The 25430-nt window shown below is 39.3% G+C and overlaps 1 protein-coding gene and 1 long non-coding RNA gene across 3 annotated transcripts; both read right to left on the bottom strand.

The window, feature by feature from the left end:
* Positions 1-10667: 10667 nt before the first annotated feature.
* On the bottom strand, positions 10668-13725 carry LOC145166466 (Nucleotidylyl transferase superfamily protein). 2 transcript variants are annotated; one of them, XM_079085450.1, is made up of 12 exons: positions 13538-13725; positions 13347-13445; positions 13102-13186; positions 12558-12627; positions 12403-12463; positions 12026-12079; positions 11771-11933; positions 11585-11681; positions 11383-11492; positions 11195-11301; positions 11003-11113; positions 10668-10902 (listed from the first exon to the last, which is right to left on the bottom strand). In XM_079085450.1, the coding sequence occupies exons 1-12, from the start codon at positions 13625-13627 to the stop codon at positions 10783-10785; spliced, it is 1167 nt and encodes a 388-aa protein (XP_078941576.1). In that variant the 5' UTR covers positions 13628-13725; the 3' UTR covers positions 10668-10782. The 2 variants fall into 2 exon arrangements, with proteins under 2 accessions (XP_078941576.1, XP_078941577.1); XM_079085451.1 differs by lacking the exon at positions 13538-13725 and having other exon boundaries at positions 13102-13189.
* Positions 13726-15214: 1489 nt separating this feature from the next.
* Positions 15215-17942, bottom strand: LOC145166465 (uncharacterized). Its single transcript, XR_013740546.1, has 3 exons — positions 17182-17942; positions 16013-16100; positions 15215-15384 (listed from the first exon to the last, which is right to left on the bottom strand). It is a non-coding gene; the product is annotated as an uncharacterized LOC145166465 (long non-coding RNA).
* Between the last annotated feature and the right edge of the window lie 7488 nt (positions 17943-25430).

Genomic DNA, 25430 nt, shown 5'->3' with positions numbered 1-25430 from the left:
GAAATTCCACGAGGAGCTGGGCACTCAGCTACATTTTAGCACGGCGTACCACCCCCAGACCGACGGTCAGAGTGAGAGAACGATCCAGACACTAGAGGACATGTTGCGGGCATGTGTGTTGGATTTTGGAGGGAGTTGGGATACGTATCTTCCACTGGCAGAATTTTCGTACAATAACAGTTATCATGCCAATACCGATCGAGCTCTGTTTGAGATGTTATATGGTCGGAGGTGTAGGACCCCGGTTTGTTGGGATGAGGTTGGGCACCGGGTCATGGGGAGCACTGAGGTAGTGCTCAAGACCACCGGATTGATTCAGCAGGTGCGCGACCGGTTGCGGGTCGCGCAGAGCCGTCAGAAAAGTTATGCCGACCGACGGCAATCAGATCTTGAGTTTCAGGCGCGGGATTTCGTGTTGCTAAAGGTGTCGCCCTGGAAAGGGATCATCAGGTTTCAGAAGAGGGGCAAACTAGGACCTCGGTATATAGCCCCGTTCAAGATCACGGCCTGGGTGGGCAAAGTGGCATATCGCTTGGATCTGCCAGAGGAGCTTAGCCAGATTCACAACACGTTCCATCTGTCGCAACTTCGGAAGTGTGTCATAGACGAGGCTGCGATTGTCTCATTGGGTGATATCCAGGTGGATGAGAGCTTGAACTACATCGAGAAGCCGTTGCCATCTTGGATAGGAAGACGAAGGCTCTTCGGAATAAGGAAGTAAGACTGGTGAAAGTGCAATGGCAACATCGGAAGGGCTCCGAATGGACTTGGGAACCGAAAGAGGAGATGTGAGATAATTATCCCAATTTGTTTGAGTCAGTAAACTTCGAGGACGAAATCTAGTTCAAGTGGGGGAGATTTGTAACACCTGGTTTGAATTGGAAAGAATTTAAGCATGGACTCGACGAGTTGGGAGGTCAACTCATCGAGTAGGGTCGTGTATCTTGGACGCGGATCCGATTTGACTCGGCGAGTCGGAAGGCTCGACTCGGCGAGTGTGAGCTGTTTAATGAAAACCCTAATTTTGGAGTTTGCTCCCTATATAAACGTCATTATCCATCCCAGTAGCCTCCTTTAGCACCATAGAAGGACGTTTACAGCCGCACCCCCTCTTGTGAGTGGAGCATGATCAATTGGGAGCTTATCCTTGTGATTTTGAGGAGGATTTCAAGCTTGAAGAACAAGTATCAAGGGGAAAACACAACATCTAGCATCTAGTTCGTTTGGGGCATTGATTTGAGGTATGAATCTGTTACCTTAAGCATAAATTCTATTTGAGAGTTGTGACGAACTTTGAGGAAATGGAAGCAAGCTTACATCTGGACCTATCACAAGGATATGGTTCCAGATCTGGACCTTCTTAGGCCCCAAATATCATAAAGTTGCATCTTTTATTGAGCTCATCCCTCTCCATGCATAAGAACCTTGGTTGAAGGTTAGTTTTGGGTGTAATGACCATGAGAGACTATGCATGCACGTAAAGTTTGCAACTTTACGTGATATCTTCACTAGGAGAGTATAGATCTGAAGTTTGAAACCTTAAATCCCACTGGAATGAATCAATTACGTGAGAACTCGTCGAGTCCCTTTGGTGACTCGACGAGTCGAGAGGGTTTACGGACAAGGGTTTACGGCCGAGGGTTTACGGTCAAGAGTGTACGGTTGGTGGTCTACGGCCGTAAACACCAAGGAACTCGACGATTCCCTCGGGTGACTCGACGAGTCGATGAGTTAAGCAGGGAACCCGACGAGTGAATGATTGTACTCGACGAGTCAAGGTCAATATGGGCTGTTGACCTTGACTATAGACTTTGACTTTGACCAGGGTTGACCCTGGGGGTATTTTTGGGATTATGCTGAGTTATTTACTCATTGATTATAAACAGTTTAGGAAGAGCAGCATAGGACATACCTGAATTCAGCTGTCGATTCAGCTTTGTGAGGTGAGTCTTCTCACCATACCAATGGGTCTAAGGCACCAAGGCTGGCCCATCTTGTGATAGTTGGTTTACTTGTTATGTAGAGGTGTGATATGTATGTGTGCATGATTTGTGGTAGAGATAGCCTTTGTGGCTAACAGTAGAGATGGCCTTATGGCTAGTGGTAGAGATAGCCTTAGGGCTAATGGTAGAGATAGCCTTTATGGCTGATGGTAGAGATAGCCTTTGTGGCTAACGGTAGATATAGCTTCATGGCTAATTGACATGTGATATGTGGTAGAGGTAGCTTTATAGCTAATGTGATTTGTGATTTGTATGGGGTATGCTATGGGGGGACTCACTAAGCTTTCAGCTTACCGTCTGTGGAATTTGTTTCAGGTACTTCGGAGTCCAAGGGCAAAGGCAAGGCGTGATGATGCGACGTGCACTCTATCTCTCTTTTCCGATCTGGTTTGGGGGGACACTCTGATGTTTTGAAAATAATAATGTTGTAATGTTGGTGGTTTTGAAAACAATTGTTGGAATCTTTATGTTTTATGAAAAATGGTTGACTAATTAAAAATGAAAAATTTCTTGGTAAAATTTGGGTCGTTACAAATTCAGCTCGTCGAGTCCGTCCTTGAACTCATCGAGTCATTCTTTTACAGAATCGGGATACTTTGCCCCAACTCGTCGAGTTCTTCAGTCTGATAATCTTTCTTAATGGATTAGGCCCCTATCCTTCAGATCTAATCTCCATACTTCATATACATACTGAAAATGTCCTTTTAAGGGTAAAGTTTCCAACTTTACCCGTTAATAGCCTTCCTTAATGGATTTAGCTCAAACCCTAACTCTTTAAGACCTAGATCTTGATCCAAAAGCCATTACTACTTCAAGCTAAGGCATACAAACTGAGATCTAGACCCTAGACACCACATGAACACGTAACGTCTCTAACTTTCCCTCCATGCATGGCCTTTTGGAGTTTAAAAGGCCAAAATGACATCCTAAAGCTTGCATGGGGCTTCAATGGCCATCAATTTTGCACATTTTTGCCATGAAAGCCCTTCAAGGCTCCAGGTCTGAAAGTATACTCACTTGGGACGTCCATTTCCCAAGGATCATGCTAGTTGGACCAAAAACCCAATAAAGTGAAAATGAAGAGATCTAGGTAATCATTAAGCAAGTTTGAGACCTTCTTACCAGAAAATGTTGAGAATGAAGTGAAGTTTCTGGATCTAAAAGCTTCCTCTTGGGCCCTCAAGCTTCTCCTTCTTCCACAAGCTTCAAATACATAAGATTTCTCTCAAAAAATGGCTCACAAGCTCACACAAGACATTAGGGTTTCGTGGCTAGGGTTTGGGACAATGGAGGCTGCAAATGAGGCCATCCTTTGGAGGTTAAGGTGTTTAAATAGGGTGAAAAACCCTGAAAATTAGGGTTTCATTCTGCCAGTCCTACTCGTCGAGTTGAGGCTCTCAACTCATCGAGTAGACTTCCCATCCCGCGTCCAATTTCCATCCCTACTCAATGAGTTTGGGGCGTCCAACTCGTCGAGTTTCTATACAAAAACGAATAAATTTTAATTAAATACATACCGGGAACCGGGCGTTACATGTAATTTAGTTATAGACTTATCCAAGTCGAAGACTGTTGGATTAGGTTTCTAAGCCATTAACTAGATTATTATAAACTTAAATTATTAGCAAAGTCTTTTTGGCTTGCCCTCAAACCTAGTAAGAGACTGGAATGTTATGTGGAGAGAAAGACTGATTTGTTAATTTATTATATGATTAATAAATTAATTAAAAATCAAAATAAATAATTTATTATTATGTTTTGAGAAAAATATATTAATGCGAAATTATATTGTTTAGTTATAAATTAATCAGAAATTAATTGAATTAATTTTAGGATTAATGGGAATAATTAAAAGTTGAAGGACTAAAGGTGACAATGTTCAAAAGATTGAGTATTGACCAATTCTACAACCTCCCTAAGGGTGCACGGTTCTAGGATGTGATTCTAGATGGCTTCTAGAGCTTTTCTTGGGCTCTAAGGAAACTTGGGGGAAAAGCAAAAGGGATAAGGCTTATCCAAGGAAACTTGCCTTATCCAAGCCCCTCTAGTCACCTATATAAACCCTCCATGGGTCTCATATTTTCGGCACTCTCATTCACCAAAGGAATTCCAAAAATTCCCTCATCTCCCCTCTCTCTTCAATAAGCCTCCAACTGCTAGGGTTTGGGTGTGAGCCATCAAAGGCACAAGATTTATGGTGTTGGCTTTCTAAAGTTCTACAAAGAAGGATCTCTAGTTTGTTTACAATAATAAACTAAAAGGTATGTTTTCTAATATCCCTTCTCCTAAATCAAAAATACCAATGTACTTTAGGGTTCTTAAATTCAAATTGTTGTTTTCAAATCATTGTGAGAACATAGATCCTTTAGGTGTATGCGAACTTAGGGTTTTATGTTTTCCGCCAAAAATATGATTTTTGTTATCTATAAAACCCATCAAGATTGTCCTTCATCTATCAATAAGTTTACATTTGAAGGAATAGGACAATAAGCTTTTCCATTGTAATCAAATTCTTTCAGCTTTTCATTAGGAAACTTTCATTGAGTTAAAATGACTCTTGAATTTGAATATGATACTTCAATTCCAAGAAAGAAATTAAGGAATCCCAAGTCTTTTATTTTGAATTTTTATTAAGAAAGGTTTTTAATTCTACCACCTCATCATCATTATTTCAAGTGATCATTATGTCATCCACATAAATAGCCACATAAGTGACATGTTTACCCATCATTTTATGAAAAAAGAGAGTAATCATTCTTGGAATGTTGATACCCTTTAGCCTTTAAAGTTGGAGACAGCTTGGCATACCATTTCCTAGAGGCTTACGTTAGGCCATATAGGGATTTTTGAAGCTCGCAAACCTGCTGAGGAATGTCCATCACTATATCTAGTGGTGGCTGCAAATAAATTTCTTCATCCAAATCTCCATGCAAGAATGCATTATTGACATCCAGTTGAAGCATCTTCCAATCCTTCTTAACAGCAGTAACAATGAGGGCCCTTATTGTTGTCATTTTAACAACAAGAGAAAATGTTTATGTATAGTCAATCCCAACTTTTTGTGTATACCATTTTACCACAAGTCTTCATTTACACCTTTCAATCTCTCCATTATCCCTATGTCTGATTTTGTAAACCCGTTTACAACTTACTAGTTTTTTTCCTTTGGGGAGATCAGTAACAATCCATGTATCATTTGAACTTAAAGCATCAAAAATTTTAGACATCGCATCTCTTCATTTTGGGAATTTCATAGCTTCTTCATAGGTAGATGGTTCATACAATTTAGTTATACTATGGAGAAGATTCTTGGTTTTATTATCAAGAGTAGTAAAGCAAACATGATTTGTTGGGGAAATATAAGTAATAATGTGTATACAAGAATCAATAACATTATTACATATAAAATCTTTCAAATGAGATGGTGCATACCGAGTCCTTGAAGATCTTCTAAGAACAAGAGGAGGGGCATTATTTAGATTTGTGGTAGGAGATTTAGATTGATGAGATGAAATGGGATTGACATTAGACTCAACATTATGATTATTGTTACCACTAGTAAGGGTAATATGGTCATCACAAAGAACATTATGTTCTTGAGGAACAAAAATGGGTGTACGAGTAGTAGTTATGGAATGATAAGGAAATATGTTTTCATGGACATTACTAGTATATAAGCCTTTAATGACACGCGAACCATGACACACAGTGATTTATGATACGCAAATGTGTGTGTCCTAAAAATAATATCATCTTTCCCAAAATTTAAAGGATTTAGGACACGCATTTTTGTGTGCCCTAAAATTGGTGTCTAAACAAAAAAAATAAAAACATGGTGGGCACCTACAATAAAATGTGTGTCGTCTAAGGATGTCGTTTTATAAATTTTAATAGAACGCATGTTCCATCCTTTAATAGCTAGGAGGGAAAATGAAATCCCCAAAAATTAAAAACCCCGCCTTGTGCTGAAAACCCTTGTCTCCTTTACATGGCTGAAAACGTCATTCTCATCAGATTTCCAGAGCTATCTCCCCATTTTGTCGAGTTTGTTGTAAACTGCAACATTCTTAAACTAGGGGATTTAATTAAATACCATAATCCAAACCCTTTCTGGTAATTGGGAACCAATTAGGGAAAAACGCAACCCTCAGACCAATTTTGCTCTCAAGAAACCTCAGGTACATACACTTTTTCTCCTCTTCCTCTTCCTCTTCTTCTCCGTACGGTTTCTCCTCCCTTCCTCGTCGGTGGTCGCTGCCACTGCCTATTTCGGCCAGCCCTTCCCTTCCTTTTTCCCCATCCCAGGAGCATTTGTCGACGACTTCTCCACTTCATCCGTTCAACAGATCGTCGATCACTGCCTCTACGATACCATCAACCACTCCAGACCTGTGAACAACATGTCTAAATCTCGTGTCTACGCGGATGTCAACGTTGTTCGCCCTAACGAATACTGGGATTACGAAGCACTTACTGTTCAGTGGGGGTAACCTAACTAAACTCTAGATTTTACTTTAATTTCTTTGATTATCTCATGATATGAAATAATAGACAGAATAATTTGATTTATGTGTTGTTACTTGTCTTAATTTGATTCAAATTCATTTCAAATTGTAACTAGGGTTGAGATTTGCTTACAATTACAGCTTTGTTTTGCATTTTCTCAAAATGCATTTGCTACTGTTTTCCATATAGGCGTACATGTTATTTGTTGAACATGGAGATGGATTCGTTTTCCATATAGCCTGATGATTTCTACCCTTTCTGGTTATTGTTATTTTGTGCATTTTTATGATATAAAATGCTATTTTTTTGTCTGTTGGATTCAGTCGACTGCTTTGATCATGACACATAGAAGTGTTTCAGGTTGTAAAGATAAATGCACTTGATTTTCATCACGTTGCGGATCTATTGGTAACAACAGGTGAAGATTATAATTATGGGTTTGTTTGAATTTGGTTGCAGGCTTCAAAGTGTGGCAAGAACCCTAGTAAGTTCATTTTTGTTTTTTGGAAATAACATATATACATAAGAATCAGATAGATTATATATGATTTTGCATTTCTTTTTTTTTTTTGTTTTCAGAAGGAGATATGCCTGATTGGAGCTGGAAGTGTGGTAAATGTAACAACATAAACTACTCATTCAGAACGAAATGCAACAGAAAGAATTGTATTGCTGAAAATGAGAAAATCTACATCCAAATGGAAGTGTGTGATCAGATTCGTTCCATGATCAACAACTCCAACAGATTATATGCAGAGAGTGAAGTGTTGGAAGCAATGCACCAGGTTAATTCTTTTTAATCTTCAATGACATTCATATAATATTACATTATATTAGTAAATTATGATTATAATTATGGGTTTGGTTATAGATTGCCAACGCTATTTCATGCATTTAGGTCTTTTTTGGTTAAAATGCAAGAAATAGCAGTATACTTTAATTGATTTGACTTGAAAAAAATACAATTTACTCTTTTTACTACACAAGCCATTTTATGTCCCCAAGTGTAGGAAATAGCAATGTACTTTTCTATTGCTTGCATTTAAGCTTCTTTTACCACAAACAAGTTGAAGTAAGTTGCTATTGCATGCATTTAGGCCTTTATGGGTTAAAATGCAAGAAATAGCAGCATGCTTAATTGATTTGACTTGAAAAAAAACATAATTTACTCTTTTTACTACATAAGTCATTTTATATCCCCAAGTGTTGGAAACTTGTAGAAAATGAGTCAACACTAGCTAAGTTGATGCATCTTCAAGTGGTGAAGTTGTAAGGCTTAAAGCTACCTTGGAGACTATCAAAAGAGAGCTTACTTACGAATTCCTTTTAATGTTGTGTTTTGTTTTTCTATAATAAATATTACACAATATTAACAATTTATTAATTACATTCAGATATTATTAGACTGATTATTTGTATTTGACATATTATATTTTGTGCAATGAATTATGTTTCTTGTGTATGGTATTTTATTTTGAATTATGAGACTTTAAATGTGTTAATTAATTTGAAAATTAGTAAATCTATCAAAAATATATATATATATTTAATTTTAAATTATGACACGCAAAAATGTGTGTCGTCTTTCTTTATGACATGGGCTTTAATGATACGCATTGCGTGTCGTAAACGCGTGTCGTAAATGCACGTCGTAAGGTTACGACACACAAATGCGTGTCGTCTTTCTTTATGACAGGGCCTTCCTTGACACGCATTTACATGTCGTCTTCTTTTATGACAACGCCTTCCTTGACACGCATTTACGTGTCATCTGTGCCCTTTTACGACACACAATGTGTGTCATTAAAGGGTATTTTTTTAGTAGTGGGAAATGTACATCTCTGGAAATGATAATCTTTTGAGCATGTATATCATATATTTTATATATATGATAACCAATGAAAACACATAGAGATGCTCTAGGTTTGAATTTGTCCATATTAGCCTTTAATATGCTTGCAAATCAGAAGCATCCAAAAGCCTGTAATCTGTTTATAAGATAAGTAAGTTCATAATCATATAGGTTGAAGAATGGAGTTTTACCTTAAAGGAGTTTTGCTGGAAATCTGTTTATAAGATAAGTAGCAGCGAGAATGCAATCACCCTGTAAACTAATTTGAAGATTGGATTGAAAGAGTAGAGCTATAGCATTTTCAAGCAGATGCTTATTTTTCTCTCTGCCACAGGGACAATTTATGAAGTTTTGTCTAGAATTTATTACATTATTACAATTAGTGCTATTTCTAGTATTAGTTTCTTAGATAGTCGGCTCGTACCAAAAGGCTTCTAGCCCAACGGTATTAGGTGTTGTTCTCCCTCCTTAATATCGAAAGTTTAAGTCTCGTTTGACACATATGTAGATTTAGGAGTAGTTTAGGATTAAATTAGATTTTCCGTTTCATAAAAAAAGATAGTCGTCTCGTTTAATTTTCATGTGCACGGTGTGTATGTCGAATGTATCCTATGAAAGCAGCATCTCTAGTTTTGGATGACAATAAAATTGTCTACATCTAAATTTCTTTAGCCATGCATAAAAAATTGGTTTTTGTGGCTAGTTGCTATTGTTGATAATGATGAAATAAGCAACAATCTTCTATGTAGAAGAGTTATGCATAAACTCCAAAGTTAAATTGTCTCTTCGCTTGAATATGAATATCCCCTTTTTAGCGCCAATCTTCTCGGTAGAAGAGTTATGCAAAAATATATTAACCACTTATTTCCAAAGTTCAATTTTGTCTCTTTACTTGGATATGAATAGTTTTAAAAGGGTGTTGAAATGCCACCAAAAGTATCATGTGAAACACATATGACAGCTCGACAAACTGATAGACTGACCATTAATGGACACCGATTAAATTAAGAGAAATTTCCAAAATAATCATTCTATAGTTTTTAGTGTCAAAAAATAACTAAAAAAACAAGGTTTTTCAAAAATGATCAAGTAGTCTAGAGAGGGAGTTGGAATGTCTTCTGCAAAGCCAAAGTGTCGTCAGCCTGTTAATTGGCTGAGGACCTTTTTTTCCATCTAAATTTGTTTTTTTGCCATATTTTTTTTTCTTTATAATTTTTTTTTGAAGAAAATTAAAGTTTTTAAGATTTCAAAAATAAATTCATGTTGATATAAAACCTTGAATTTTTTTTTTTTTTAAAAAAACATTAGTTTTGCATTAATTTTTATTTTTATAAAAACCAAAAATATTTTTTAAAATTTTGATATACTTTCTTTTATAAAAAAAAAAAGTTTATACCATTTTAGATCATATAATTTTGATTTATAATACTTTGGTTCAAAACTTGAGAAATAATCAACATTTGGGATCAAATCTTTTCAAACCAAATAAAGCTTTTTACTATAGATTTTGGTTGATAACTAATTCCGATTCATAAGATTTTGGTAATAACATTTTAAATCATATAGCTTTAAATCTTAATATTTTTTTTTTAATCATAACAATAAAAAAATCAAAAACATATTGAATTATAATATAGTGCATAAACAATCTCTAAAATTTTCATTTTATTTGGAAACAACTTTTTTTTTAGTTTTTATAAAAATAAAAATATTTTTTTTTCAAAATTTGATGATTAAACAGACGTGAAAACTTGTTAAAAGTACGATGGATTCGTTGAATTTTACCAAAATACCCCTAAAATTTGGTTCAAAGCTTGGACTGCAGAAGACCCTCTTAAATTAACAATCCCTATTCTAATAAATAAATAGTTTGAATCTCCTTTTGTCAATTGTCACTCTAATACAACTCCTTATTAATATTATGTCATGTGTCAAGTAGATATATTACGCAACTCATTTCAAAATTCAAATTTACATTTTCTAATTATATGTTAAGAAGTTATAATAACTTTAAAATTTTATATCTCTTAATTAATAATTTATTTAAAATGATTTATTTAAAATAATTGATTAATAATTATAATTTTTTATTATGAAAGTTTAATTAATTTTATAACCGTGGTTCCCACGGATTAGAAACTAGTTACTATATGAAAATATTACAATTACTATATGCGACAGTCACGTTTCATTAAGATAAATCCTTATTCCGTATCGATGTATTTGAAAAATAATGCTCCTTTTGTTTTTCAAATTTGTCTTCTAATTCAACCTTATATCATTAGAAAAAAGATTAGGCCCAAAACTGACACTAATTGACATTTGATAAATCTAAAGTTAACAAAAATCCACCAAATTGATTTAGTTTACAAATAACAAGTTCAAAATAATAACCCAATGTCACTCAAATAATATATTATTTTACTTCAACTCTAGGCCTTTCCTTATTTCAGTTGATGAAATGTCCATTCGAAACCTATCAACTGGTATCGAAATAAACATGTCTTTTAACTCATCTGGAATCTTAAAATCTTCCAAAACCTGCAATAATATTATAACTTAATCGCGTTTCATTACTTCATCAAAAAAAAAAAAAAAGGATGTGACAAGTTCCGGAAACTTCCATGAAATGTGATCAAACCTTAAAAACACCATCCATATTTCGACCACCTACGAGGAAAGTACATCCTGTTCTTTTGCATCCGACAAGTGTTTCTATCATATTCTCATAGCTGCCACCATAGTACTTTGGCTGGAGAGAAGAGAGAGAAACCATATCCATATTAAAATATAGACTAATTTTTAAAAAAATAAAATAAATAAGAATTCATACATTTATAAGCCTTGCTGCAGTATCAGCACCAATTACAAAAGCACTACCAGGAAACAGCTCTGCTTTTTTATAGAAATACGGCTGATTAGAAATAATCACTGTTTTTCCTGCATTTTCAAACACTCATTTATGCTAACTTTTATATCAATAATTTTATTTTCAAATATAAATTCAAAAAACAAACTCACCAGCTTTTTCAAATTGTTTAACACGATCTTTAATCTGTGAAACTGTCAATGGAGGTTTGTCTGCATTTATGGCTGACAACTCAAAGCATGGATACCCCCCACTACAAAGGCTGCATCATGTACTATCAATCTTTAAAATTTAATTACAAAAACAATCTCCAAATTTTTTTTATGAAAACAATACTTATTTGCTAAAAATAACCTCATTGCAACTTCAAGGAGCTTAAGGTGTCCATCATGTAGAGGATTAAAAGATCCAGAAAGAATTACTTTCCTATCTCCATTTGAAGTTTGTGTGCCTGTAAATCATTGACTTCATAATAAAGATTAACAGAAGACAAAGTTTTTTGTTGGAAATATGTTTGGGAAATTACTTATTTAACCTTACCATTTGAAAATGGGAAGATTTTGAAACATATTTTGCCTTGTATTAGTTGTTCTAGTTCCTGGTCTTCATCAAAATGCAACTCACTTACATCAGGAACTTCACCTTCAGTCAAATCTGAATCAAATGTTACTGAATTTGGAACCTTGCAAGCTTCTGCAATCGCCTGTTACATTAGCAAAAAGATCATTATTCAGTCATTTACACGTAATTTATAAACATAAAAATTTATAAAGAACTTGATTTTATATCACATACCTTGAGTAAAACTTGGCTTGATACTCTTTCTTCTTGATCTCGGTTTCTCAAACCCTGCAATGAGTAATTGAAGTTACAAAGAGTTTTGTAAATTTTAGTAACTCTTAATTTCATACTATCATTAAGCTTTTAAGTACATGGTGTTAAGTTCTTGAGAGATTTAGAAGATTAAGAGTTTATAATTGCTTCTCATTTGTATATCAGGATATATATATACATTAGTATTGATTTAAGTCTTCTTTAGTGACCTTATTGTGTATGAATACGGGAATTATGATTACACAGAAAAGAAGGTACTTTGAGGGAAAAAAAAAAATTTCCTAAAAGAATATGCACACACTCACACACTTAAAAGCAAAGGAGAAGATTAACCTTACCTTTGACAAAGTTACTGAAGAAGCCCAAAGCCTGTTAGAAGTTCGTGTTGACAAGTAAAACCTGTAAATGAATAAAAAAACACAAATTAGAGCATCAATCTATCTACACACACACACAGTTAAAAGCCTTAACTGAATAAGCTATAAAGAGGTACCTGTGATCCCCAAGTTTTGGACGTGTGGTAGCCAAAGAACCAGTAAATCCCACACCTACTACAGGAGAACCTATACAAGAAAAAGAAACTGCATATGTTAAGAGGCTGCATTTCATCTGAAAATAAGATTAATCAAGGCATAAAAACAGGAAAGCAAACAAACCAGAATATGAATGAAGATACAGAAAAAGTCTAGGTGATTTTCCTTATAGTGATTGTGTGCATCTTTTTTGTATGCATAGATTCCATGAGGAAATAAGGAAGCTATACTTTCATAATAGTCCTAAATTTCGGCTTCAAGATACTTCCTTAATATCTAACTTCAAATTGACAAAAGTAGTGCATTTTTTCCTACCATCTATAAGTCCATACTGCATAAGGGATAATATTAACAATAGAACAACTGAATCAATCATCACTGATGACTACAAGTACAACATCACAACAAAATTATCATCTCACTACACTCAAAAGGTACCTGAGGGTGCAAAGATAATTTTCTGCTTTTCAATTTTCATGACCTAAAGAATAATACGATGATTACCTGGTTTGGAGAGCTTTAGAGCACGATTATAAGCCACTAATGCCATGTCTTCAGCAGTCTCCTTGCTAGTGAATTGAACAGGTACCTACTAACATATCACAAGTCAAGCATAAATTTGTAAAACATGGATATAGATAACTCCCTGCGTTCCCAAAAAGAAGTTATAGAATCATATTCACAGTCTTAATTTTATAATTTTCGACTACATCTCTAATTTTACCCTTCAATTGAAAAGGGCCACACACCTTCCCAAGCAATTGGATCATTGACATACGAGAATAAGGAACAATAACTTCAAGAACTGTGTTTGACGCTCCAGGAACTGCCGCCAACCACCCTAAGACCTGAATTTAAAGAGTAAAACGCATATCAGAATCCAATTGTATGTGTGTTTGAATTTGTTGTTGGATATATAGAGAATAGAATGGCGTCTGACCTGTGAAGCACCGCCGGAGAAGTAGAGGACGGCCTGAGTAGGAGTGGAGTGAATCGCTTCAACTAGTGCTCGAATCAAACTGTCCGTCATCGTCCGTTTCTCTTGCTTCGATGGTCTCTCTTTGGATCTATCTGTTGTGATTGTCGCTTATTAACGCTAACCAGGATTGGAACTTTAATTAGGGGTGTTAGAGTTATGAAAGTCGTTATTGATTTATTAGCTTTTTAAAAGCGCTAATAAATCTACACAATTAGTTGGCAACATTTTTCATAACTGTTTTTTTTGTAACCTTTAAATAAATAATTTTATAAAAGTCAAGAATTGTGAATGATAACAAATACTCCATCCGTCCCAATCTTATCGTCCACAGACAAAAAACACACATATTAAGAAAAACATTAATTACCACTAACTTTATTTAATAAAATGATAGTTTTGTCCTTACTTTGCATTTAATGTTCCATTAAATGCTAAGTTGGTTAAGTAATAATGAGGGGGTATTTTAGTAAAAATATTATTTATTTTTAGAAGTGACTATTATTTTGGGACAAACCAAAAAGGAAAGATAAACTATAATTTTGGGACGGAGGGAGTAATTTATAGCTTATATATAACAGAAAAACCATCTTATTCTTACAAACCTATTAAGATAATCCAAATATTGACTTATTAACTTATAGTTTTTTCAAAATTAAATAAGATAATCCAAACACTTTTTAATTTAAACTTTTTATAACCATATAAGCAAATCCCAAACACCCATTAGTTAATTATACGAAAAATCCTAGAAAAAAATAGTAAAATTGAGTAAACTAACCAAATATTTGTAGCACCATTTTTTTTGGCAAACTAATGATTCATTATGGAGTGGAGTTATCCTACCACACACATTGTGTATTCAGTTCCGGATTGAATGTCTGTTACATATGGGATTTCGGAATATATGTTGAAATATCATCATGTTTCGGAGAAAGTAGGCAAACAGAGATGACATCCGATTCCGATGAGTCAAAGGTTTTACGAGTTAGTTTCTCATTTATTTACTTGTACCTGTTAAGTTTATATTTTTAAGTGAAAAAATTTAGTCCGGAATCCAATGAACATGTCTGAAATGCGAAAAACAGCTCTCAAAAATAGTATTAGTTCATATATAGTGTCTTAGGTAGGTAGTTAATTTGTCTTAGTAACAACCCTAAACATTAGATAAGTAGTTAGGTTAACAATATCATACTACTAGTCATTTTGTAATGAAATTCGTGTTCCAGAATACATAGAACTAGTTGGGAATACGAAGAATAAGTCCAGAATGTATAGAAGAGTCTAGTCTGGAACACCATGACTGATTTACAATGTCATATTGAACTTAATTTCATTTTGAGTTTTTCATCGTGACCACAATTTTGATGATTCCCCTACAATGTTTTGCAAACCTATCATTATTGTGTATATTCTTGGTAAATTCAAGAACCGGCTACCATGTGAGGCTATCCTCTGACATAAATGTTTTGGTAGTTGGTTAGATTTTCTTGTTGGGGTAGACGGAGACACTTTGCTTTTACAATACAAATCTTGCGAAGAAGTTGTCATAGATTCTCGAAGCGATGTGGAGGAAATGTGTAACATCCCAAATTTCAAGGCCAAAAATTTCATTTTTAAATAAGTTATTACATAAAACCATCAGTATAAAAACATTCATAATAATATCTCATGTCAAATCCAAAGTGTCAATAATCAAAACGTATTATCATAAAACCATATCAGAGTGCAATCCTAAAGATCTCATTTGCGGAAAACATAGTGTGATGCGTTGCGATCAAGCCGACTCCTTTCCTTTAAACACGAAGTACCTGAAACCAAAACTGAAAACCGTAAGCACGAATCTTAGTGAGTTCCCCCATCATACCACATACCATACAAACACATAGCCTACATACTGCCGGGCAATTCTGGGGTGCCGACCTACCTGGTACGACCATTCTGGGGTGCCGACCTACCCGTGTCAAGCCATTATGGGGTGCTGACCTACCCGTGTCAAGCCGTTCTGGGGTGCTGACCTACCCATCGGTCCTAACAACCGAACCTCGGGGACTATTCCACCCCCTACTGCTACTATCACATATATCATAACATAAACATACTATCAGACATATCTGGGGTGTCCGAACTACCCTTCGGTCTTAACAACCGAACTTGGGGACTATTCCCCTCCTACTACCACTATCACATATAACATATCATGCCAGCATATAAACATATCATAACATACTGTCAGACATATCTGGGGTGTCCGACCTACCCTTCGGTCCTAACAACCGAACTCTACTAATATCACATATAACATATCATGCCAGCATATAACATATCAGGTAGTAGCAAACCTAGATGAATATCACAAAGACAATCATCTAACATACAACTCCTACTGGTGGGCCGGCATTGTGGCTATAGACCCACCGTTACTGGAAGGTAACTCACCTCACACTGCTGAAGTCCCGCAGACTCAATCCCACACTGCTGAAGTCCCGCAGACTCAACCCCAGCTGCTGGATGACAGATTCCCGAACTGTCAACACCAAAATAACACCCAATTAATAATTGGGTTCCACTACATAACCATGAGTACATACATTGGATAATTACTACATTACCCCAAGCTTGGCTTTATGCAAGCCCAAGGCCCAATCCATAGGCCCAAAAGTCAACTATGAGTCAAAGCCCAACATATGGCCCAATTTTCCAAATTGGGCCCAAACCTTTACAAGGTCTTACCATAAGGCCCAACCATTTAGTCCAGTCCAACATTCAACATTCTAATGGCCCAATATCACATAATCATAAAGGCCCAAACTATGGCCCATCTATGAACCAATTTTCCAAATTAGGCCCAAACCCCTTACATGGTCTTACCCTAGGCCCATTAAATTATTCTAGTCCAATTGCTTGACTATGGATGGCCCATTAATAACCCAATCATCAAGGCCCAATAGAAAGGCCCAACTATAAACCCAAGTGAAATTAGGGTTTCACATAAAATGACGATTAAGGTTAAGTGTTTCTCACTTAACCCATTAAAGACTTAATCCATTAAGGACTTAATCCATTAACTCCATCATTCTTCTAAATAAGTCATATGGTGTGATTGGGCTTAATCACACAATTCCATTCCAATGGCCCAAAAGTGGGTCCCAATAAGTCCAAGCCCATAAATCCAATATTAGGATTTTCTAAACCCTAATTAGGGTTTCCAACCCCATCTTAGCCCAATAGGCCCAATTGATATGTCTTTGATCAATTAAGGTTCAATAGACTCATTAAGGTTTCACTAGGCCCATTAGTCATCTGTTTGGGCTTTTAGGTCCATTAAGCTTCATTGGGCCCATTAGGGTTTATTAAGCCTATTAGGCCTCATTGGGCCCATTAGGGTTTCTTAGTCCCTTGTCCAAACATCCAAACGAGTCAAAACACACTCAAAGCACACCGCCACCCGACACGGCGGCCGGTGGCAGCAGGAGGCGGCAGCCACCACCCTACGGTGGTGGTTTGAGTTTTCTTTTCATTATTACTCTTCTTTTTTGTTACATTTTACAATGCTAAAACCCCAAATAATCACACACACACTAATACAAACACATATATACAGCAACCTAGTGGCGGCCGGTGGTGGCGAGTGGTGGCTATGGGGTCTATCTTCAGATCTCCAACCAAGAATGCTCATGAAGCCTCATAACATCACAACCAATGAACACAAACACCACAACTCGCCCACAACCACCTTTCACGGTGGCTTGTGGCGGAAGAAAAAGCATTCCCGGTGAGAGCCGCCATGGTTGGCTGCCATGGTGGTCCTCTTGTGTCTTCCAGCCAATAATTTACCCACACACGACTTGCAAATCGGAATCTGGACGCAACCACCCACTGGTGGTGCGCGGTGACGGCAACAGTAACCATATCGGCCACAACGGTGGCTAAAGGCGGTGGCTAGCGGGAAGAAACGAAGAAGATGATGGCGTAGCAGCAATGAACGAAGGCAGCGAAGATGGAGGCGAAAGGGTGGCGTATGGCGGCGACAGTGGTGATTTTACTTCGGCAGCCACCGCCTCGTGGTGGTGGCGGTGGTTCCTTCGGGTTCCCAGTCGAACAGCCTCGCCCACACCCGAATCTTGAAGCAGAATCACACCCACATGAACTCACGAAAAGCTGTAGCAACGATTCACGGTGGTGGCTCGACTGGTCTCGGTGGTTTTGCATAGAACGAGTCGTCGGCGACGATTGTAGGGCAGTCTAGCAAGCACACGGTGGCAGCAACCCACCTATCTTTGTTTCCCGGTGGCACTCATGGTCGCTGGCAGCAAGAGCTTCAGCGGGGTGTTACGACTTCGACGGCAGCGAGCAGCGGCGCCGGAGATCGGGGGGGGGGGGGGGGGGGTAGTGGCGGCTGGAGGTTCTACCCGACGGCTGAGACTCTTCCCTAGGGTTAGGGTTACACAAAGGGTTATATACCCGGTGCCTTCTCAAACTAATCTCCATAATAACATAATCGACCCCTCTTCCCCTCTTTTCATTCAAAATGAGTCCCAATTTTACCTTTTCAGCCCTCAGCATTGAAATTCCTTATTATTCAGGTCCAATATTTACCAAACAGCCCCTGGCATCAGAATTCTATTCATAATTGGACCAGAAATTACATTTTAACCCCTATTTCCAGATTTTAATACATTCGAGTCCCGATAACAAGCACTCATATCAACTTACTATCACTTAAAAGCTAAATTAAAATAATATAAAATACATCTCGGGGTTTTACGACCATTATTATTTATATCATTCGTTTATTTATTTTATTAAATAAACAGGGTGTTACAACTCTCCCCTACTTAAATTAGATTTCGTTCTCGAAATCATTCCTTATCCTTCCTTACACACCCAACCACTCTAGTAACATGGTCACTATCTTGGGCACACCCTAGCCTTCCCAGGGTAGCCGTGCCCAATCCTCGTAAAGCCCTAAAATCTGCAGGTGAACGATTTCCTCGCAACAAGATAACATCCACTCGGTCCGAAATCTGCTGTATCGAGATGATCTGAATCCCTAACAGACCACTCATAATGAATCAATATCGTTGAATCTAGTCTGTTTATCCCTCAACTGACTACTCAACTACTGATAACCTGAGGCTCCCACTAGAAAACGGAAATCACAGACCCAATTATCTCTGCCGGTCACTTATGCTCGGCTAAAGCTCAGATAATCCCGATGTGATTTACTTAGCATAAACCAAACAATCTGTTATTCCGTCCGGACTTGCAACCCAAAACACAAATACTAATACTGCCCAGACACTGAAACTGCCCGAACAATAAAATGCCTGAGGCAGTATGCTACTACATAGCTGCTTCCCAAAATCTATCGAGACCTTCCTGGTCTCAATTCATCCGTCAGTCATCTGAAACACCGGGTTCCGGCCCGGCAGCGGAGCCAAGGGACTCCCACTTAGTCGCCTCACACGACTTCTGAACGAAATCCTTCTCTGGAACTAGTTGCCACTACTTATCATGCCACTGCGACTCTAACAACTTTCTGATCTAACCGATCGGGTCCATACGTCGAATCCTGTCATCATCAAATCCAAGGCTAAAAGTGATTGGTACCTGACCAATGGTAGCCTTACATCACAACGACCTTAAGCAGTCCATTGCTTCCCTAATCTCATAAATGTAGTGGCGTCCCTACAGTCTCATTACTGGCTTAACCAGATCTAATCCATTTGGGTAAATCCGAAATCCAATCCGTGGATTTCCATATCCTCACTGCTGCACCTGAACTGGTGGGTACTACTGTTCCTTCCGCATCCTAACAACGCATTCATGCTATCTACCAACCTAGTGAATGCTACGGCTACACCCGCAGAGTTACAACACTCTATCACTATCTAGCTGCTAGTGAATGCTACGGCTACACCCGCAGACTTACAACACTCTAATACTATCTGGCTGCTAGTGAATGCTACGGCTACACCCGCAGACTTACAACACTTTAACACTATCTGGCTGCTAGTGAATGCTACGGCTACACCCGCAAACTTACGACACTCTAACACTATCTGCCAACCTGGTGAATGCTACGGCTACACCCGCAGACTTACAACACCCCTCACACTATCTGCTGCTAGTGAATGCTACGGCTACACCCGCAGTCTTACAACACTTTCCGTGCTAACTGACTATTAGTGAATGCTACGGCTACCCCCGTAGTCTTACAACACTTGTCCCAACCGGGTCGAACACGCACTCGACCTAACCCTCACTGAACTTGAGTCTTAACCAGAACTCTAACCTGGTTCCCGAAACCTGCTATCACGTGACCCCACTGTATCAGTACCGCACCCATGCCCGTGATCGAAGCGTCACAGTAAACCACGAAATCATCTACACCCTCTGGGAGGGTAAGAATCGGTGCCTCGCACAACCGCTGTCTGAGAGTCTTGAAGGCTGCCTGCTGCTCAGGTCCCCAGCGAAAGGCCACCGATTTCTTGGTCAGTCGGGTCAAAGGAACTGCAATCTCGGAGAAGACTCGTATAAATCTCCGGTAATAACCCGCTAGACCCAGGGAACTCCGAATCTCAGATGGAGACCTCGGAATCTCCCACGGCACCACGACCTCTATCTTGGCCGGATCAACTAGATTACCCTTCTGGTTGGCAAGGTGCCCAAGAGATTGCACCCCGCGCAACCAGAATTCACATTTGGAGAACTTTATAAAAGGTCTCTCCCCCACTTAGATTCGACTAAGTCTTCACATTACATGAGAATTGAAGGATTCCCAATCCTTATCGCTTTCTAATATCCCACTGATGACAACCTGTGCCTGCCAATGCTAGCGTTTAATCGCCGATTAAACCTTGAGATCTCCCACCCTCGGAAATCTCGATGAGTACTCTTGAAATCTGATCCAGTCTGACACCTCAATCCATCTAACATGCTGTCAATTGAAGACCTTAATCTTCACTCTAGCTGACGAATCCTCGTTCCCACTCCCAATCTTGCAGTACCACTGAACTCTAACCGAACACAGCCCATGCGAAAACACAATTCTCTTGAACATCCAATGACCAACCACTTATGCATCTAACACCCGTGACTGACACTACCCTCTTCCTGTCACCAGTTTTGTCCTAGCAACGGTAGTGCCTTGAACTCCAAAGTTCATCCATAAACAATTACCGACCATACCTGAATAATGATAGAATCCCCGAACGTTGACTTCACTGGAGAACTATAGCTCTACTCCTGACCGAGTATCCTCTAACTAATTCTTCTGCACAGATCCTGACAAAGATCCGGAATAATAACGGTACACGTGAAACGCATTCCGCAAGATGCGTCCCTCTGTGGGTTCATCAAGGACCTTTCGGCATGCAGGATGGCATATATGATCCTTGATAACCCAAACACTAGCAGAAAACCGACCCGAGATCTGACTTATCCAAACTCACTCGCAATTCCAAAGCGATACGTATTCCAAACATCCATCTAATAGTATTAGAAGATGGCATACCCGCAACATCTGGAGGAATCCTAATCACCTCCAGCTGACATGATCAACCCTGCCACATTAGTAGCAGCCTAAACCCTTGGAGTGACAAACTCCCTCGTGTACTTTCTCGTACGCGCTGCACTGACTCAGGCCCTGCTGGTCTTTCACCCGATGATCAGAAGTCATGGGTCTCTTCCCGGGACCCTCTACTATACGCACCTGGCACACACCTCTCTTTCCAGGGTGCTCCCAAATCGATCCCGTATCTGCAACTCTTGCAAATCATATCCTTCAGGGTCTGACACCCTGTCACGCTCAATAGCTCGCTTGCCAATGGCTAAGCTGCAACAACTGGAACATCCTCTGTCCCCAAACTGGGTCACAAACTCTTCCCTGAAGCTTCTTAGATTCTCCAAGACTCTCACTGATTCGAGTATGGATCCTGTGCTTTCAGTAGTACGGGCCCAATACTACCTTCCACACCTATCCATACTTTCCTCAGCAATCCTCCCGAATCCTCCAAGTCACTTCCTCAAACTGGTACACCCAAGTCTCACTGAACCTCACTACTAACCCACTGAAACGTATCCTAGGCTTTCCTAGGTTCCCGTACCCACCCAGTCCTCAGCTGCTGAAAGATTCCCAGTAATGTCAACTAGCTACCTCATGAATATAGCCACATGCAACAGAGGACAGATAATCCTTCCAGTAAACGACCCATCCCTAGAACGGTTGGACTCAAACAAGAGCTGCGCAATAGGGTCAAATCTATCACTCTGAGATTATCCAGCCTGTGCCACATGTGACTTAGCAGATTCACTAAATAGTTAGCTCACATTACTAAAAGCCCCACAAAGCACAAAGCAAACAACATTCAGACAATGGAAAATCTAACCATCATATTCTAATCAAATCATTCTATCCTCTAATCAGGAATCTGTACATGCAATTCAAAGGCTCATACAATCAGGCATAACCTAAACAGGCTATCCTATTACTGACTGATCAGTACTAGCATGCAAGTCTACAAGCACATACAATAGGCATATAAGGCATCCTCCTAGATCCTTAGCCTTAATCTAGCATGCAATTCTCATAATCATATCATATCATACCATAACATAACATGTATGGGTATCTTGGGGAAAACTTACTTGAGCTCGGCTGATTGCACGCATCACACACTTCAGTCTTTTCAAAGTTGTTTTCTCTTTTCAAACTCCTTTTGTAAAATGATTTTAAATTTTGAAAATTTTCATACCACGTCCTTAGTTTGAGTCCAAACATACCCGAAAGTATGTCTGAATCCCTCAAACCAAGGCTCTGATACCAACTTGTAACATCCCAATTTTCAAGGCCAAAAATTTCATTTTTAAATAAGTTATTACATAAAACCATCAGTATAAAAACATTCATAATAATATCTCATGTCAAATCCAAAGTGTCAATAATCAAAACGTATTATCATAAAACCATATCAGAGTGCAATCCCAAAGATCTCATGTGCGGAAAACATAGTGTGATGCGCTGCGATCAAGCCGACTCCTTTCCTTTAAACACGAAGTACCTGAAACCAAAACTGAAAACCGTAAGCACGAAGCTTAGTGAGTTCCCCCATCATACCACATACCATACAAACACATAGCCTACATACTGCCGGGCCATTCTGGGTTGCCGACCTACCTGGTACGACCATTCTGGGGTGCCGACCTACCCGTGTCAAGCCATTATGGGGTGCTGACCTACCTGTGTCAAGCCGTTCTGGGGTGCTGACCTACCCATCAGTCCTAACAACCGAACCTCGGGGACTATTCCACCCCCTACTGCTACTATCACATATATCATAACATAAACATACTATCAGACATATATGGGGTGTCCGAACTACCCTTCGGTCTTAACAACCGAACCTGGGGACTATTCCCCTCCTACTACCACTATCACATATAACATATCATGCCAGCATATAAACATATCATAACATACTGTCAGACATATCTGGGGTGTCCGACCTACCCTTCGGTCCTTACAACCGAACTCTACTAATATCACATATAACATATCATGCCAGCATATAACATATCAGGTAGTAGCAAACCTAGATGAATATCACAAAGACAATCATCTAACATACAACTCCTACTGGTGAGCCGGCATTGTGGCTATAGACCCACCGCTACTGGAAGGTAACTCACCTCACACTGCTGAAGTCCCGCAGACTCAATCCCACACTGCTGAAGTCCCGCAGACTCAACCCCAGCTGCTGGATGACAGATTCCCGAACTGTCAACACCAAAATAACACCCAATTAATAATTGGGTTCCACTACATAACCATGAGTACATACATTGGATAATTACTACATTACCCCAAGCTTGGCTTTATGCAAGCCCAAGGCCCAATCCATAGGCCCAAAAGTCAACTATGAGTCAAAGCCCAACATATGGCCCAATTTTCCAAATTGGGCCCAAACCTTTACAAGGTCTTACCATAAGGCCCAACCATTTAGTCCAGTCCAACATTCAACATTCTAATGGCCCAATATCACATAATCATAAAGGCCCAAACTATAGCCCATCTATGGCCCAATTTTCCAAATTGGGCCCAAACCCCTTACATGGTCTTACCCTAGGCCCATTAAATTATTCTAGTCCAATTGCTTGACTATGGATGGCCCATTAATAACCCAATCATCAAGGCCCAATAGAAAGGCCCAACTATAAACCCAAGTGAAATTAGGGTTTCACATAAAATGATGATTAGGGTTAAGTGTTTCTCACTTAACCCATTAAAGACTTAATCCATTAAGGACTTAATCCATTAACTCCATCATTCTTCTAAATAAGTCATATGGTGTGATTGGGCTTAATCACACAATTCCATTCCAATGGCCCAAAAGTGGGTCCCAATAAGTCCAAGCCCATAAATCCAATATTAGGATTTTCTAAACCCTAATTAGGGTTTCCAACCCCATCTTAGCCCAATAGGCCCAATTGATATGTCTTTGATCAATTAAGGTTCAATAGACTCATTAAGGTTTCACTAGGCCCATTAGTCATCTGTTTGGGCTTTTAGGTCCATTAAGCTTCATTGGGCCCATTAGGGTTTATTAAGCCTATTAGGCCTCATTGGGCCCATTAGGGTTTCTTAGTCCCTTGTCCAAACATCCAAACGAGTCAAAACACCATCAAAGCACACCGCCACCCGACACGGCGGCCGGTGGCGGCAGGAGGCGGCAGCCACCACCCTACGGTGGTGGTTTGTGTTTTCTTTTCATTATTACTCTTCTTTTTTGTTACATTTTACAATGCTAAAACCCCAAATAATCACACACACACACACACACACACTAATACAAACATATATACACAGCAACCTAGTGGCGGCCGGTGGTGGCGAATGGCGGCAGCCACCACCTCACGGTAGTGGCTATGGGGTCTATCTTCAGATCTCCAACCAAGAATGCTCATGAAGCCTCATAACATCACAACCAATGAACACAAACACCACAACTTGCCCACAACCACCTTTCACGGTGGCTTGTGGCGGCAGAAAAAGCATTCCCGGTGACAGCCACCATGGTTGGCTGCCATGGTGGTCCTCTTGTGTCTTCCAGCCAATAATTTACCCACACACGACTTGCAAATCGGAATCTGGACGCAACCACCCACTGGTGGTGCGCGTTGACGACAACAGTAACCATATCGGCCACAACGGTGGCTAAAGGCGGTGGCTAGCGGGATGAAACGAAGAAGATGATGGCGTAGCAGCAATGAACGAAGGCAGCGAAGATGGAGGCGAAAGGGTGGCGTATGGCGGCGACAGTGGTGATTTTACTTCAGCAGCCACCGCCTCGTGGTGGTGGCGGTGGTTCCTTTGGGTTCCCATACGAACAGCCTCCCCCACACCCGAATCTTGAAGCAGAATCACACCTACATGAACTCACGAAAAGCTGTAGCAACGATTCACAGTGGTGGCTCGACTGGTCTCGGTGGTTTTGCATAGAACGATTCATCGGCGACGATTGTAGGGCAGTCTAGCAAGCACACGGTGGCAGCAACCCACCTATCTTTGTTTCCCGGTGGCTCTCATGGTCGCTGGCAGCAAGAGCTTCAGCGGGGTGTTACGACTTCGACGGCAGCGAGCAGCGGCGCCGGAGATCCGGGGGGGGGGGGGGGGGGGAGAAAGGGGGGTAGTGGCGGCTGGAGGTTCTACCCGACGGCTGAGACTCTTCCTTAGGGTTAGGGTTACACAAAGGGTTATATACCCGGTGCCTTCTCAAACTAATCTCCATAAAAACATAATTGGCCCCTCTTCCCCTCTTTTCATTCAAAATGAGTCCCAATTTTACCCTTTCAG

This window comes from Lactuca virosa, chromosome 3, assembly GCF_052849685.1.
Source record: "Lactuca virosa cultivar CGN04683 chromosome 3, Lactuca_virosa_CGN04683_v6, whole genome shotgun sequence".
Classification (NCBI taxonomy): domain Eukaryota; kingdom Viridiplantae; phylum Streptophyta; class Magnoliopsida; order Asterales; family Asteraceae; genus Lactuca; species Lactuca virosa.
This window is presented reverse-complemented; position numbering and strand designations above follow the sequence as displayed.

Coding starts and splice junctions, on each gene's coding strand:
- LOC145166466 (XM_079085450.1), bottom strand. CDS start 13,627: ATGACGGACAGTTTGATTCGAGCACTAGTTGAAGCGATTCACTCCACT. Junction 12,464..12,557: donor CCAAAACTTGGGGATCACAG/GTACCTCTTTAT, acceptor ATTCATTTACAG/GTTTTACTTGTCAACACGAA. Junction 11,302..11,382: donor TAAACAATTTGAAAAAGCTG/GTGAGTTTGTTT, acceptor TTGAAAATGCAG/GAAAAACAGTGATTATTTCT.